Genomic DNA, 12,663 nt, shown 5'->3' on the forward strand with positions numbered 1-12,663 from the left:
GTTAAGTGTTGCGTGTGACTTTGTGGGTAACCGTTTCCTCCGTTTGCTAATTTCAAAATATATTTATTTCATTTTATGAATGTTACACTGCACGTATGTTACTGTTCTGCAAAATAATGCAGAACTTACGATTTAAAAAAGGAAGGAAGAAGTACAATGTTATTGTATTACCTAGATGCAAACACACATACCAAATTAATATAGTCTGAACTACAACTGAAAAGAAGGGAAAAAACTACAATATCCGTGATACACTGCAAAGAAAGGGGCGGGAACACTTTGAGGATGTACAGTCCAATCAAAAGCGCATCTGTCTCTGTGCAGTTACAGTCTTGTGTAATTTGGAAATTGACAATTCGTGTAAGGGCATTAATCATCAAGCGCTCGCCTGGAGTTGCCGGCGGTCTGAACGTTATGGAAGAAAGAATATAAGAAAAAAGGACGTGGTGGTAAATAATTATAATAACAATCCACAGTGTTTATAGAAAGGTTTCTTTGAAATGGGTAAGTTCTTTTTTCCTGTCTTGAAAATATGATGAAGAAGTTTATAATGAGTTGCTTTTCTAATTGTGATATAATTCTTTGGAAGTATAAAACTGACAATGAGTCATGTCAGGATTTTCATCACTATTTTTATTACTGCATATGACCGCATGTTGAGCAATTTCCTGGATTTGTTTGCCTTCTTCATTTTTTGTTGTTGCAGCTTTATTTCCTAATATAGATTTGGAAGTGCAATAGTTTAAAAATGTAGTGGTACAGTCCCAGAAACTAGATTTCAAGTTCATTGAAGGATACTAGAATTTCCTACCTCAGCGTTTCTGTGTGTCGCAAGATTGTGTGTATGGTTTACCTTCGATCATATTATAAGGTTAAAACACTGATTATTGGTATCTACCACGTAAAGTTGCAACTGACGTGTTTTTCATATTGATAATAATTATTAATTCAATGTATTGTAAAGAACACTGCTTCCCCAAACCTATACATGTATGGAAGGCGCCATCAATTTAAATAATATTACTAATTATGTTTAGTTAATGTTTAGCAACTACAGTATGTGGGAGGTATGATACGATACAGTTCTGTGAAAGTTTCATATCTCCTTTATGAAGTAAGCTTTGTGGTTGAGCAAATCACAAATTCATTAGGGTGATATAGTTAATGCAATGTTTACAGCGGGAGTCAGACCCATTTATCAGAAGCGGAATTACTGTGGAATCGCTGTTTTCAGAGAGAGAGGAAGTGGTAAAAGCGGTACAGTACAGCATGTTCGGTCAGACTCATTAAGCGCAGGAAGACTGACATCTGATTCTCGCTTTGCTCAATTGCAGTTGAGGTAAATTTGAAAGGATACACAGGTAAGAGACCAACCGATAAGTATTTTATGTCACAAAAGTATAGCTGAAAAACAGTTATCAGCGTAATACAAATGTTATCATTTTGAAATAGCCTACACATTCGGTATTCTGTAAGTGCTATGCTAATATGACCAATTTTGTCATTCAGATACGTCATTATGTTCGAGTGTAACCTGTCAGATTTATAAATCATTTACTCATCATTTCCTAAGTAATGTAACATATTGAGTTTGTGAGTTTGGTTCACTGGTGTAGTGGCGAATATTTTTTAATGTGATTGATTTTGATTGATTGATTGTAATAGCGTTTCTAAATTGCTTAATTTCCAAGCTAATATTATTGATGTGTAAAGCACTTAATTTCATCATAGGACTATTACAACATATTGTGTACTGACGTCTGCAAATTCTTTCCTGTGGACCTTTAGTTTTACAGTTCTAACTGAACTTGCAAGTATTGCATTGACTAATACCTTTTAAAATTGTTTGAGATTTCAAGTAATCTAAGGAATTTAAAAAACGCTAGTCTTCTGATTGAAATATATGTCAGATTTCCCTCCGTGTTTCACATGTGTTCATTTTTGCTGTTTAAATACCAAAAGAATGTCAAAAGTCAACCTCTGTAAATTCCAATCTTAATTAAATAGGCAACTTAATATAGAGAGCTTCTAGTCTAGTACTAGAGACATTTTGAAAAGCCAATTTTCTTGCTCAGCTTGCGTGACACTGATTGTTTTATGAGATGATTCTCAAGGCTATTCATTCACAAACGTGAATGTACAGTGATTCCACTTGATATTGAAAGTGCGCTGTTGTTGGTTTGCTGTACACCCGTTGCTTCCAAGTCTATTGAGTTATTATGCCCAGCTGTGTGCTTCTCAGGTATGTATAGTTTGGTAAATGCAAAATAGTTATTTTAAGGAGATATCATAGCATTATGCTAGCGTTTTCTTACTAAGTAATTCCTAGTAAAATCATTAATTAGTGATGCTAATAATGATATGCTGTTACCTTGTCAATGCTTATTCGTTGTGATTAGTTCATAATATCAGATATTGGATACCTTGTTAAAAACTGCCTGGTGCGTTTTATATTTCAAAGTGAGATGACATAAAAAGGCTATCATCTTGGTGAAGTTGACTGTAGAAGTTTTTTATGTTCATATAAAAGTATTAAAAAATAGTTAATTATAAAAAATCTTGGGAACATGTGAAAACGTGTTTCTCTAAAAGGTCTAAAGTTAAACCATATTTGTTGCCTGTCAGCTTTATGGTATTACACTTAAATTGGCAATTTCAGTTGACAATCAATCAATCAATCAATGGTTTTCTCTTACTGTATGCTTCTACTTTGAGTCCTTGTATTAAGAACAAATGGGAATGTTTGGTACAACTTGCACAACTCTTTTAGGCAATTTAAATACCTGAACTGAATGCCCTGTTGGACTGTGCATTATCATAAAAAGCATATACAAATGAAGTATACAGAGTAAAATGGAGGCTACTTTTTTTATATGAGGAATGAGTCTTAAATCAATTAACCTGTTATATCATATAGACTAGACTTAATGTCTATTTACAATAATCCCCTCTTCACCATAATCATAGATTATTTGATGGGTTGGAGGGAATGCAATAGTAATTTAAATATACATTTTAAATTAAAAGTAATATAGAAAGCAGCAATCTGCCACAGCACAGGAAATGTGTGATCTCGAAAAAGAAGCAGTTCTGTCAAGTGATTTGATTGTTGTTGATTGAGTGGAAGTGAAAATGAGATTGGAGAGAAAACTGGGGGAGGAGTGTCAGTCACAACAGATGTGGTTTCAGAGGTAAGAGGTTTGTACACAAGCTGATTGATAAACAAATAAACATACAGGTGGCCCTGTTGATATGAAAGAAATAGGAACATTTAACAGTTTTAATCATCAGAACATCACAATGATCATAGAGATATTGATATTGAAATAATAGACGCTTCTATAGCTTTTATGTTTTTAGAGCAAGGATTAAACATTCACATACATACACGTATGTGTACATAAAAGAAGACAAACAAAGTCCAGTTCTGAATTTCCAAGTACATAAATCCAGATTCACTATAACCCTTTCATTATTCATATCAGAATAGAGCAGCGTTTATTGTGGTTCAGCTCACAGTCAGGAAGTGGTCATGTTGTAACTGTGGTTTTTGTATCTAGAGCTTCCTGTTCTAGGGGTAAGGGGTTTGTGCAAGGGGGGTATATTTCTTAGAAACATTGTCAGCTGTTAGAATTTTTTTTCAAACCACCATGTTGTTTAATGTCCTTTCTCACGCCACATTTAGGAGATTGTCATAATGAGCATGGTTACGCCTTGCTCTGTGAACACCAAAAACCCCACTCCCACTTCAGATTCTCGGAGACATTGTACATCAACTGGAACTGTCAAATGTTTATTGTCGTCATCACAGAAGCAATGATGCATTTTGGATTATCCACTCATATTTATATGTACAATATTAGAAGGACATATGTGAAAGGGTAATTGATTCTGTGGTCAGTGAGACATTTTTGTGTGGATTTGTAGGAATGCTTTGGATTATTGTCCTACTGGAAGATCAAATGACTACCCAGTTTTAGCCTCCTGGCAGAGGCAACAGATTATGGTCTAAAATCTCCTGGTACTTGACAGAGTCCATGATACCATGTATCTAAGGGTGGGCATTGGCAAGTACCTTGCTATACAATATATATCACGATAGACATTTTACAATTCAATACATCATGATTCATCACAATATCTGAATATAATCACTATAAAAATGCTATATATTTGTGGTGAGCCCCAAATAATATTAAGCTATATACTTCAAAGGACAAACTTTAGCTAATTCTCATTACCAAAATAAAATTGAGAGCTTGAGAGAAAAGAAAGAGAGGCAATAGAAAGAAAGAAAGGGAGACAGTAAACTAGTTGTTCATGAAGAAAGGTGAGTTTACAGTCCATGTTAGGCTATGTTGTGCTTTTAGTTTAAACCAATGTACACTATACCTAGCTAGCTAGCTAGCTAATGGCAAGTATCCTATTATGGACACATTTTCCTCAGAAGCAGGAAGACGTGTTGACAGCACTGTTAGCTAGTGATTAACAAACTACTCAAATTTCATTATGGTCTCGCATTTTAGCAAAATGCCAGTGGTCAAAACGGATTAAACTACAATTATTGCTTATAGGACTATAAGCAATAATTGTAGTTTAATCCGTTTTGACCACTGGCATTTTGCTAAAATGCGAGACCATAATATTGACACAATATCAACTTATAGTGAAGTGACATGATTTGTCGCCTGCTGCATCATAGCAACTATTCATGAATGTAATAGGCTAAACGTGAACCTGTCTTGCTTGTTCATTTATTTGTGTTCATATTCTTAATTAAAATCACATTTAAATGATGATACATGGCCTAAAGGTGGGGGGTAGGGGTCCCAGGGTTTCCTGCAGCGCTATTCAAACCAGTGCTGCCTGGCCTGAATGGCTCAACAGTCGACAATCAGCGAGCACTCCCCCACCCCCACTCAACAGTTCAGGATTAGACAGCCTTGCCTATGCACATTTCTAAGGGAAACACACATTCCAGGTTTGTCAGGTAGGGAAATAATTGTTGAAACTAAGCAAGCCTAATCAAAATGCATAGTCAAAATCCATGAATTTCAAATGCAAATGCTGTTGCTTTCAAAACAAGCCTATACTTGTTAATGTGGCTTGAGTGTGAACCTTTTCATCATTAGTTCTTTTGAACTGGGATGAGTGAGGATGCCAAGTGGCTGACATTACCAGGCATTTTTCGTATATGCCTACAAAGCTGTGATTAATTGTTAAATCCCATTAATTTCTTAAATCAAGGACGTGATGATGACAAAAGCAACTAAAATATTATTCTAGTTATACATTTCCTTTTAGAAAATTGACTGATCAATTTTCAATCTAGGGAGGGATTATTAAGGCCACTTGTTTAATCTAGAGCAGCAGGACATAACTCCAGTCTTGGAGAGCCACAATCCAGGATGTTTTTTTGGTCTTTCTGAATCATCAACACTGAGAAAAATGGAAAATGTAATTCAGTTGGTCCAATAATTTATATAATTAGGTAGCCAACAGCTTAGGTGGAACTAAAACAATAAGACACTGGCTCTCAACGACCAGAGTGGTGCACCCCTGGTCTAGAGACACCTATCATGTAATACATTTGTAGCATAAAATACATGTGTGAATTAAAAAGCATGCCACTTAAATACATATATTAAATATGGTGTAGACCTGTAAAGTTATGATTTCTATCATAATGCAGTTTGTGTGTTAATTCCACTGTTAAGATGTAGAATTGACATTGAAAAATAGCACACATAAGAATCAATCAATCAATCAATGTTTCTATTTGTATATAGTGCTTTACAGATTGATAAACATACAGCAACAAAATAAATCAAATAAATAAACCATAAACAGTTTACACATTTACAAAAACTCAATGGCAGAAAGTTCTTAAATGGTGTTGCTGGCTATAGTCCTGCTGTCACTCAAAAAGTGTTTTTTGTGATCTCATTGCAGTGCATTGCAACCTGAAAGAACCTCAGAGAAAGAAGCCGGACCCAAAGGACTCCAGCAGGGACGACAGTGTCGGAGAGAGTAGGGGGACTCTTTACCAGGTAAGTCACACAGCTTCAAAGCCTGCTGATGTCTCAAGCTTTCTAACTAAGATATCAAGCCTAACTATTATATTTCATACATTGGTTGGTTATGGTGGTCTCTTATGTAACTTGAGTAGCAACAAGAAGCTAGTTACAGTACCTCAACTACTGTGCAGTGCTGGGACTTAACGGAATAAAAGTAGCAGCATTTAGTAGTCAGATTACAGAATTTGTATAATTATTTCGGTTACAGTTACTCCTGTCAAACGAGTATTCTGATTACCGATACTTATTTTAAAGAATAAGAGATTACTGAATACTTTTAGATCATTTACATGAAATTGTACAAGTGTAAGTGAATTGTCCAAATCTTAAGGGGCCGTGTGTAGTATTTTTGCAATATTTAGTTTATTTACGGTGTCTAGCCAAATTGCGGGTGATTCGGCACCATTCTGCAACAAGCAGCATAATGAAAACTGCTAGTCAGCGATATCCCAGCTAACATTCTACAACATTGTGGCAATATTGTGAGTTAGCATGGATTTAACTCGTAGAAAAACAGGCAATTGATAACTTTCAAAGAAAGCAAATGGAACAAATATTAAAGTGCAATACAAGATGTGCCTACCACGGGACAATGTACTGTCTACTTCCAAGGACTCAAAATGTAAAAAAAAAAAACATCTGGAGGTAAGATTTTATTTTTTAAATGTGTGCAGCCATAAAGTTGACAATTAAGTTTTCAAGAAAATGCTTTTTACAATAAGCCTAGCATTTCTCAAGGCCCAGAAAGATTAATCAAGGCACAGTGGTTTCATTCTTAATAAAACAGGAACAAGAATTTAATTAGTTGGAAGAAATAATGCAGAACTCAGATTCATCCAGTTTTGTCACAAATTCTGTAAACTGAATGGCATTTACAGGAAGTCCATAATATCAGTGTGGTATCATCAGAAAGAAATAAGAACATACATTTCTCAAGTCATATTATTTTTCTTTTAGCAATCTTACTGAAAACTCTTTGAATAACATTAATTAACAAAATGTAGTTTAAATTGCCTTGTTGGTATTTAAACAGAATTAAACAACTGTGCTGTATTTTTTAACAATCAGTAGCATGGTCACTTAAACAAAATGTCATTTAGGAGATGCTTTACATGTTGTGACATGACATGGTTTTAGCAACACCAATTTATAAAGTTCACATACACAGAATATTAAAACTTTAATAGAATCACCATTGACAGATTACAGTCAGGACATTTAAGGTAATATTAGGGTTTGTGTGAAGGGGACTTTTTGACTTTCTTGAAAAATAATCTATTACTTTTTTAGTCTTGCAGGTCTGTGTCTCCAGGTTTTTGCATTGGTAGTTAAACTGTGTGTGTCCAAGAGACTGTAATAATGTAGACTAGTTCAGAATGACATGTACATTATAATAAGAAGAAACAGTTGAGTTCCAGTCTTTAGAGACTTCTGGTAATTGAAGCTGAGAAAAAAGAACACCCAAATAGCAATGCATCATATTTCCAAGACAAAGTTGCAAGATTAAAGCACAGTGGTTTGTGTGGTTAAAGTTGGCCTGGTGATAACATCTAAACCCAATGCGCCACGAAACAATCATAGCAGAATGGCCTTATCACCCCATTGACATCAACAGCTCCCACGCACTTTTCCGAAATTCGATTGCTGTGGAAATTTAGAATAAGATGTTTACTGGCTATGTTTCAAAACAGATTTAAATTTTCAATGTAAAAACGTAACATAAGAAGAAGTGGAAATATTTGTTAAGGTAAATGTCAAGTGGCTACTAACCTGTCTTGTGTAGAACATCCCTTCTGGGATCTCTTCAGCTATTCAGATACTGTATTTTCAATTTATTTTCACAATTCCACTTTTATTTTTGTCTTGACTGTATAGTCACATAGTTAAGCAAATTGGAAAACTATTTATTCTCCTATTGATTTGAAAATAAATAGGCTACAGCCTCTTGTAACACCCAGTTACCAGACTAGTGATGTCACATTCAAATTCAAAAGCTGTATTTATTTTATGTTTGTTACAGCTTTTTTTTCTATATATATATATATATATATATATATATATATATATATATTTTAATATCTATTGTGTCTTTGATCCAGATTCTGTTATAGAGGACAGTGGTTAACTACCACTTTTTTTTTCCACTGATGCTCTTTATACAAGCCTTCTGCAAACATTCTGGTTAGTAGAGAGTTGAATTTTTTGTCAAGTTAAAATTGATAGTGTGTCTCATTTCCTGCATTGTCATTTAACATTTTTGGAATTGTATCAGACCCTGCTGCTACTCCCTGTTCTATAATATCAGGTCACTTTCTACTTTCAGATGGTTGGCTTTAACCATTAGAAACAGTAGTGAATTAGATTTAGAATTAGAAATTCCCATTAATTCGTTTTTGAGGGGTAACAGATTACAGCATCTGGGTGACAGGAATATTGTTACATTGATTAAATATTTTTAAATAATGTTAGATTGGTCTTTTTTGTGCTCAATATTCATCATATTTTCTTCATAACTTAAAATGAACATACTAGGAGTCTTAGTTCTGTTCTTTAAGATCACACATTAATAGATTGTTATTTATGTAAGTTAGAAAGATAGGAATCTTACCTACCTTACCTGGTTTGTATGACAGTGATTCTGTTTTACAGCAATGAGTAATACATGACATTAATATATCAATCAAATGGGAATGTGAAGTAGTGTTTACTGAATATGCAATATAATCATATATCAAATTAGAAAAAAGCTATGATACCAAATACCAGGGCTAAAATGAATCAATGTCTTAGATTTGAACATTTGGTTTCCAGAGCAAATTCCACAGATGTGTGTAACTATTCTGTATATGAATCAAATGAAAGCAGCAATCAAGTTTCAGGTGGAAGAAGTCAAAAACATGGAAACACTAAAAATGTTTTGCAGCATTTATTGGATCTCTACCCCTAATGTTTATACATTTTTTGGAACTGGCTTTCATGCTGCAAGAGGCTCACTGACTGCTTAGGGTCAGCACAAGAGCAGTACAAAAATATACATTATAGACTATATTTTCTGTTTTACGCTGTTTAAAATGTCTCTGAAGCCCTTCGCGCACCAGCAAGACAAGTGCTGAATAAATCATATACACATATATATATATATATATATATATATATATTATATAACGATCAGCCATAACATTATGACCACCTGCCTAATATTGTGTAGGTCCCCCTTTTGCTGCCAAAACAGCCCTGACCCATCGAGGCATGGACTCCACTAGACCTCTGAAGGTGTGCTGTGGTATCTGACACCAAGACGTTAGCAGCAGATCCTTTAAGTCCTGTACGTTGCGAGGTGGGGCCTCCATGGATCGGACTTGTTTGTCCAGCACATCACACAGATTCTCAATTGGATTGAGATCTGGGGAATTTGGAGGCCAAGTCAACACCTTTAACTCGTGATTCATCAGACCAGGCCACCTTCTTCCATTGCTCCGAGGTCCAGTTCTGATGATCACGTGCCTATTGTAGGCGCTTTCGGCAGTGGACAGGGATCAGCATGGGCACCCTGACTGGTCTGCGGCTACGCAGCCCCATACGCAACAAACTGCGATGCACTGTGTGTTCTGACAACTTTCTATCAGAACCAGCATTAACTTTTCCAGCAATTTGAGCTACAGTAGCTCGTCTGTTGGATTGGACCACACAGGCCAGCCTTCGCTCCCCACGTGCATCAATGAGCCTTGGCCACCCATGACCCTGTCGACGGTTCACCGCTTTTCCTTCCTTGGACCACTTTTGATAGGTACTGACCACTGCAGACTGGGAACACCCCACAAGAGCTGCAATTTTGGAGATGCTCTGACCCAGTTGTCTAGTCATCACAATTTGGCCCTTGTCAAAGTCGCTCAGATCCTTACGCTTGCCCATTTTTCCTGCTTCTAACACATCAACTTTGAGGACAAAATGTTCACTTGCTGCCTAATATATCCCACCCACTGACAGGTGCCATGATAACGAGATTATCAGTGTTATTGACTTCACCTGTCAGTGGTCATAATGTTATGGCTGATCGGTGTACATATATATATACACTCACCTAAAGGATTATTAGGAACACCTGTTCAATTTCTCATTAATGCAATTATCTAACCAACTAATCACATGGCAGTTGCTTCAATGCATTTAGGGGTGTGGTCCTGGTCAAGACAATCTCCTGAACTCCAAACTGAATGTCTGAATGGGAAAGAAAGGTGATTTAAGCAATTTTGAGCGTGGCATGGTTGTTGGTGCCAGACGGGCCGGTCTGAGTATTTCACAATCTGCTCAGTTACTGGGATTTTCACGCACAACCATTTCTAGGGTTTACAAAGAATGGTGTGAAAAGGGAAAAACATCCAGTATGCGGCAGTCCTGTGGGCGAAAATGCCTTGTTGATGCTAGAGGTCAGAGGAGAATGGGCCAACTGATTCAAGCTGATAGAAGAGCAACTTTGACTGAAATAACCACTCGTTACAACCGAGGTATGCAGCAAAGCATTTGTGAAGCCACAACACGTACAACCTTGAGGCGGATGGGCTACAACAGCAGAAGACCCCACCGGGTACCACTCATCTCCACTACAAATAGGAAAAAGAGGCTACAATTTGCACAAGCTCACCAAAATTGGACAGTTGAAGACTGGAAAAATGTTGCCTGGTCTGATGAGTCTCGATTTCTGTTGAGACATTCAGAGTCAGAATTTGGCATAAACAGAATGAGAACATGGATCCATCATGCCTTGTTACCACTGTGCAGGCTGGTGGTGGTGGTGTAATGGTGTGGGGGATGTTTTCTTGGCACACTTTAGGCCCCTTAGTGCCAATTGGGCATCATTTAAATGCCACGGCCTACCTGAGCATTGTTTCTGACCATGTCCATCCCTTTATGACCACCATGTACCCATCCTCTGATGGCTACTTCCAGCAGGATAATGCACCATGTCACAAAGGTCGAATCATTTCAAATTGGTTTCTTGAACATGACAATGAGTTCACTGTACTAAACTGGCCCCCACAGTCACCAGATCTCAACCCAATAGAGCATCTTTGGGATGTGGTGGAATGGGAGCTTCGTGCCCTGGATGTGCATCCCACAAATCTCCATCAACTGCAAGATGCTATCCTATCAATATGGGCCAACATTTCTAAAGAATGCTTTCAGCACCTTGTTGAATCAATGCCACGAAGAATTAAGGCAGTTCTGAAGGCGAAAGGGGGTCAAACACAGTATTAGTATGGTGTTCCTAATAATCCTTTAGGTGAGTGTATTTCAGCTCATGTATGCACATTTAAGAAGGTAAATAATATACTGTGTAATTCTTGCCAAAATTATTGTATTTTGTGTAGTTTGTCTTTGTAAAATATATTAAATCCAGGCCTGTATGTTATGTTAATATGTGGGCTACAAATGTATTTTGTGGGACACATTTGGCTTCAATAAACTGAAACTGATTATGTTCTAATAGCACGTCAGAGGAACTTAGTAGCCTGTTCATTTTAGAAATTTAGTTAAGCAACATTTTATTGTACTACACAATATTATGAGCAGTTGAACTTATTATATAGTTCAAAATAATGACTTTCTCCATATACTGAGGACAAAATTATAAATTGTTTGCAAATTTTACAAATTTTAAAATGTTGCACACAAACTGTATTCTTTAATGAACGCATTACGGTGTTCAGGTTGTTTTTACACTGGAGAAGCAACAGTTTTTTTTTGTTATCACATGTTAGTCAACCCTGTATTTAATGTATTTGAACTTTGATTAAACTAGAACTTGTATTTAACTGAAAATTAACTAATAATGTCCAGGAGAGGTTGGCTGAGGTATTATAGGTATGGGTGGTGCCGAGGATAAGTGTGCTCCGGGGGGGTGTGTTGACCAAGACTTCTGTCTTCACCACAAAAAGAAATATATGCATTAGTAGGCATTGAGCTTTCCTTATAACTTTTTAAAATTTAAACATGCCTCAGATAGGCAAGGGGCTATCATCCCTCGTGATCCTTTTGTTTATTTTGCCTTAAACAAATTACTTAGCCTCTTCACCTCACAACTTCAAGCAAATGACTAAACCCTGGCCCTATGACTAAACTCAAAACCCTGCCCTCCAAATGCTGCAACATTTATGATGCAAATCGTATCTAAATTGCTTGTCTCACTGTGGTATTTTAATTAATCTTTTCCTTGTTCCTGTGTATGCTAAATGGCTTACAGCAATTTCAGTCATCAAGTGGAGAGTCACACTGTCACTTGAGGTATTCACACTTTCAATACTAACGTCAGCAGGAAGGGGGGGATATATATGTGTATATATATATATATATATATATATATACACACACACACACACACACACACACATACATGTGTGTATATCAGAGAGAGACAAAACAAATTCACAGGAAATTACTGACAAGTCAGCATACAACAGTTTGTGGTCAAGATGTAAATCAGTTTGAGGAGAAATAAAAGCAAACGTTATGTTTGTCAGAGGGTGAGATGAGAGGGGAGGGGAGCAGCTGTACTTTGCTGTGACTCAGTCAGGGCTATCCCACGACA

The 12,663-nt window shown here is 36.4% G+C and overlaps 1 protein-coding gene across 2 annotated transcripts in view; it reads left to right on the forward strand.

Moving 5' to 3' along the window:
- Window positions 1–351: 351 nt before the first annotated feature.
- Window positions 352–12,663, forward strand: part of arid5a (AT-rich interactive domain 5A) — a 29,563-nt gene continuing 17,251 nt past the window's right edge. The window contains exons 1-2 of one of the 2 annotated variants that reach the window (XM_066714536.1): window positions 352–504; window positions 5,953–6,050. In XM_066714536.1, the coding sequence (XP_066570633.1) occupies window positions 501–504; window positions 5,953–6,050 (102 nt within the window). In that variant the 5' untranslated portion in view covers window positions 352–500. Of the gene's footprint in view, window positions 505–1,258; window positions 1,362–5,952; window positions 6,051–12,663 lie in introns of those variants that run through there. The other variant, XM_066714537.1, reaches the window with a different exon arrangement.

The sequence above is a fragment of the Amia ocellicauda genome, chromosome 9 (assembly GCF_036373705.1).
Source record: "Amia ocellicauda isolate fAmiCal2 chromosome 9, fAmiCal2.hap1, whole genome shotgun sequence".
NCBI classification, from domain to species: Eukaryota; Metazoa; Chordata; class Actinopteri; order Amiiformes; family Amiidae; genus Amia; species Amia ocellicauda.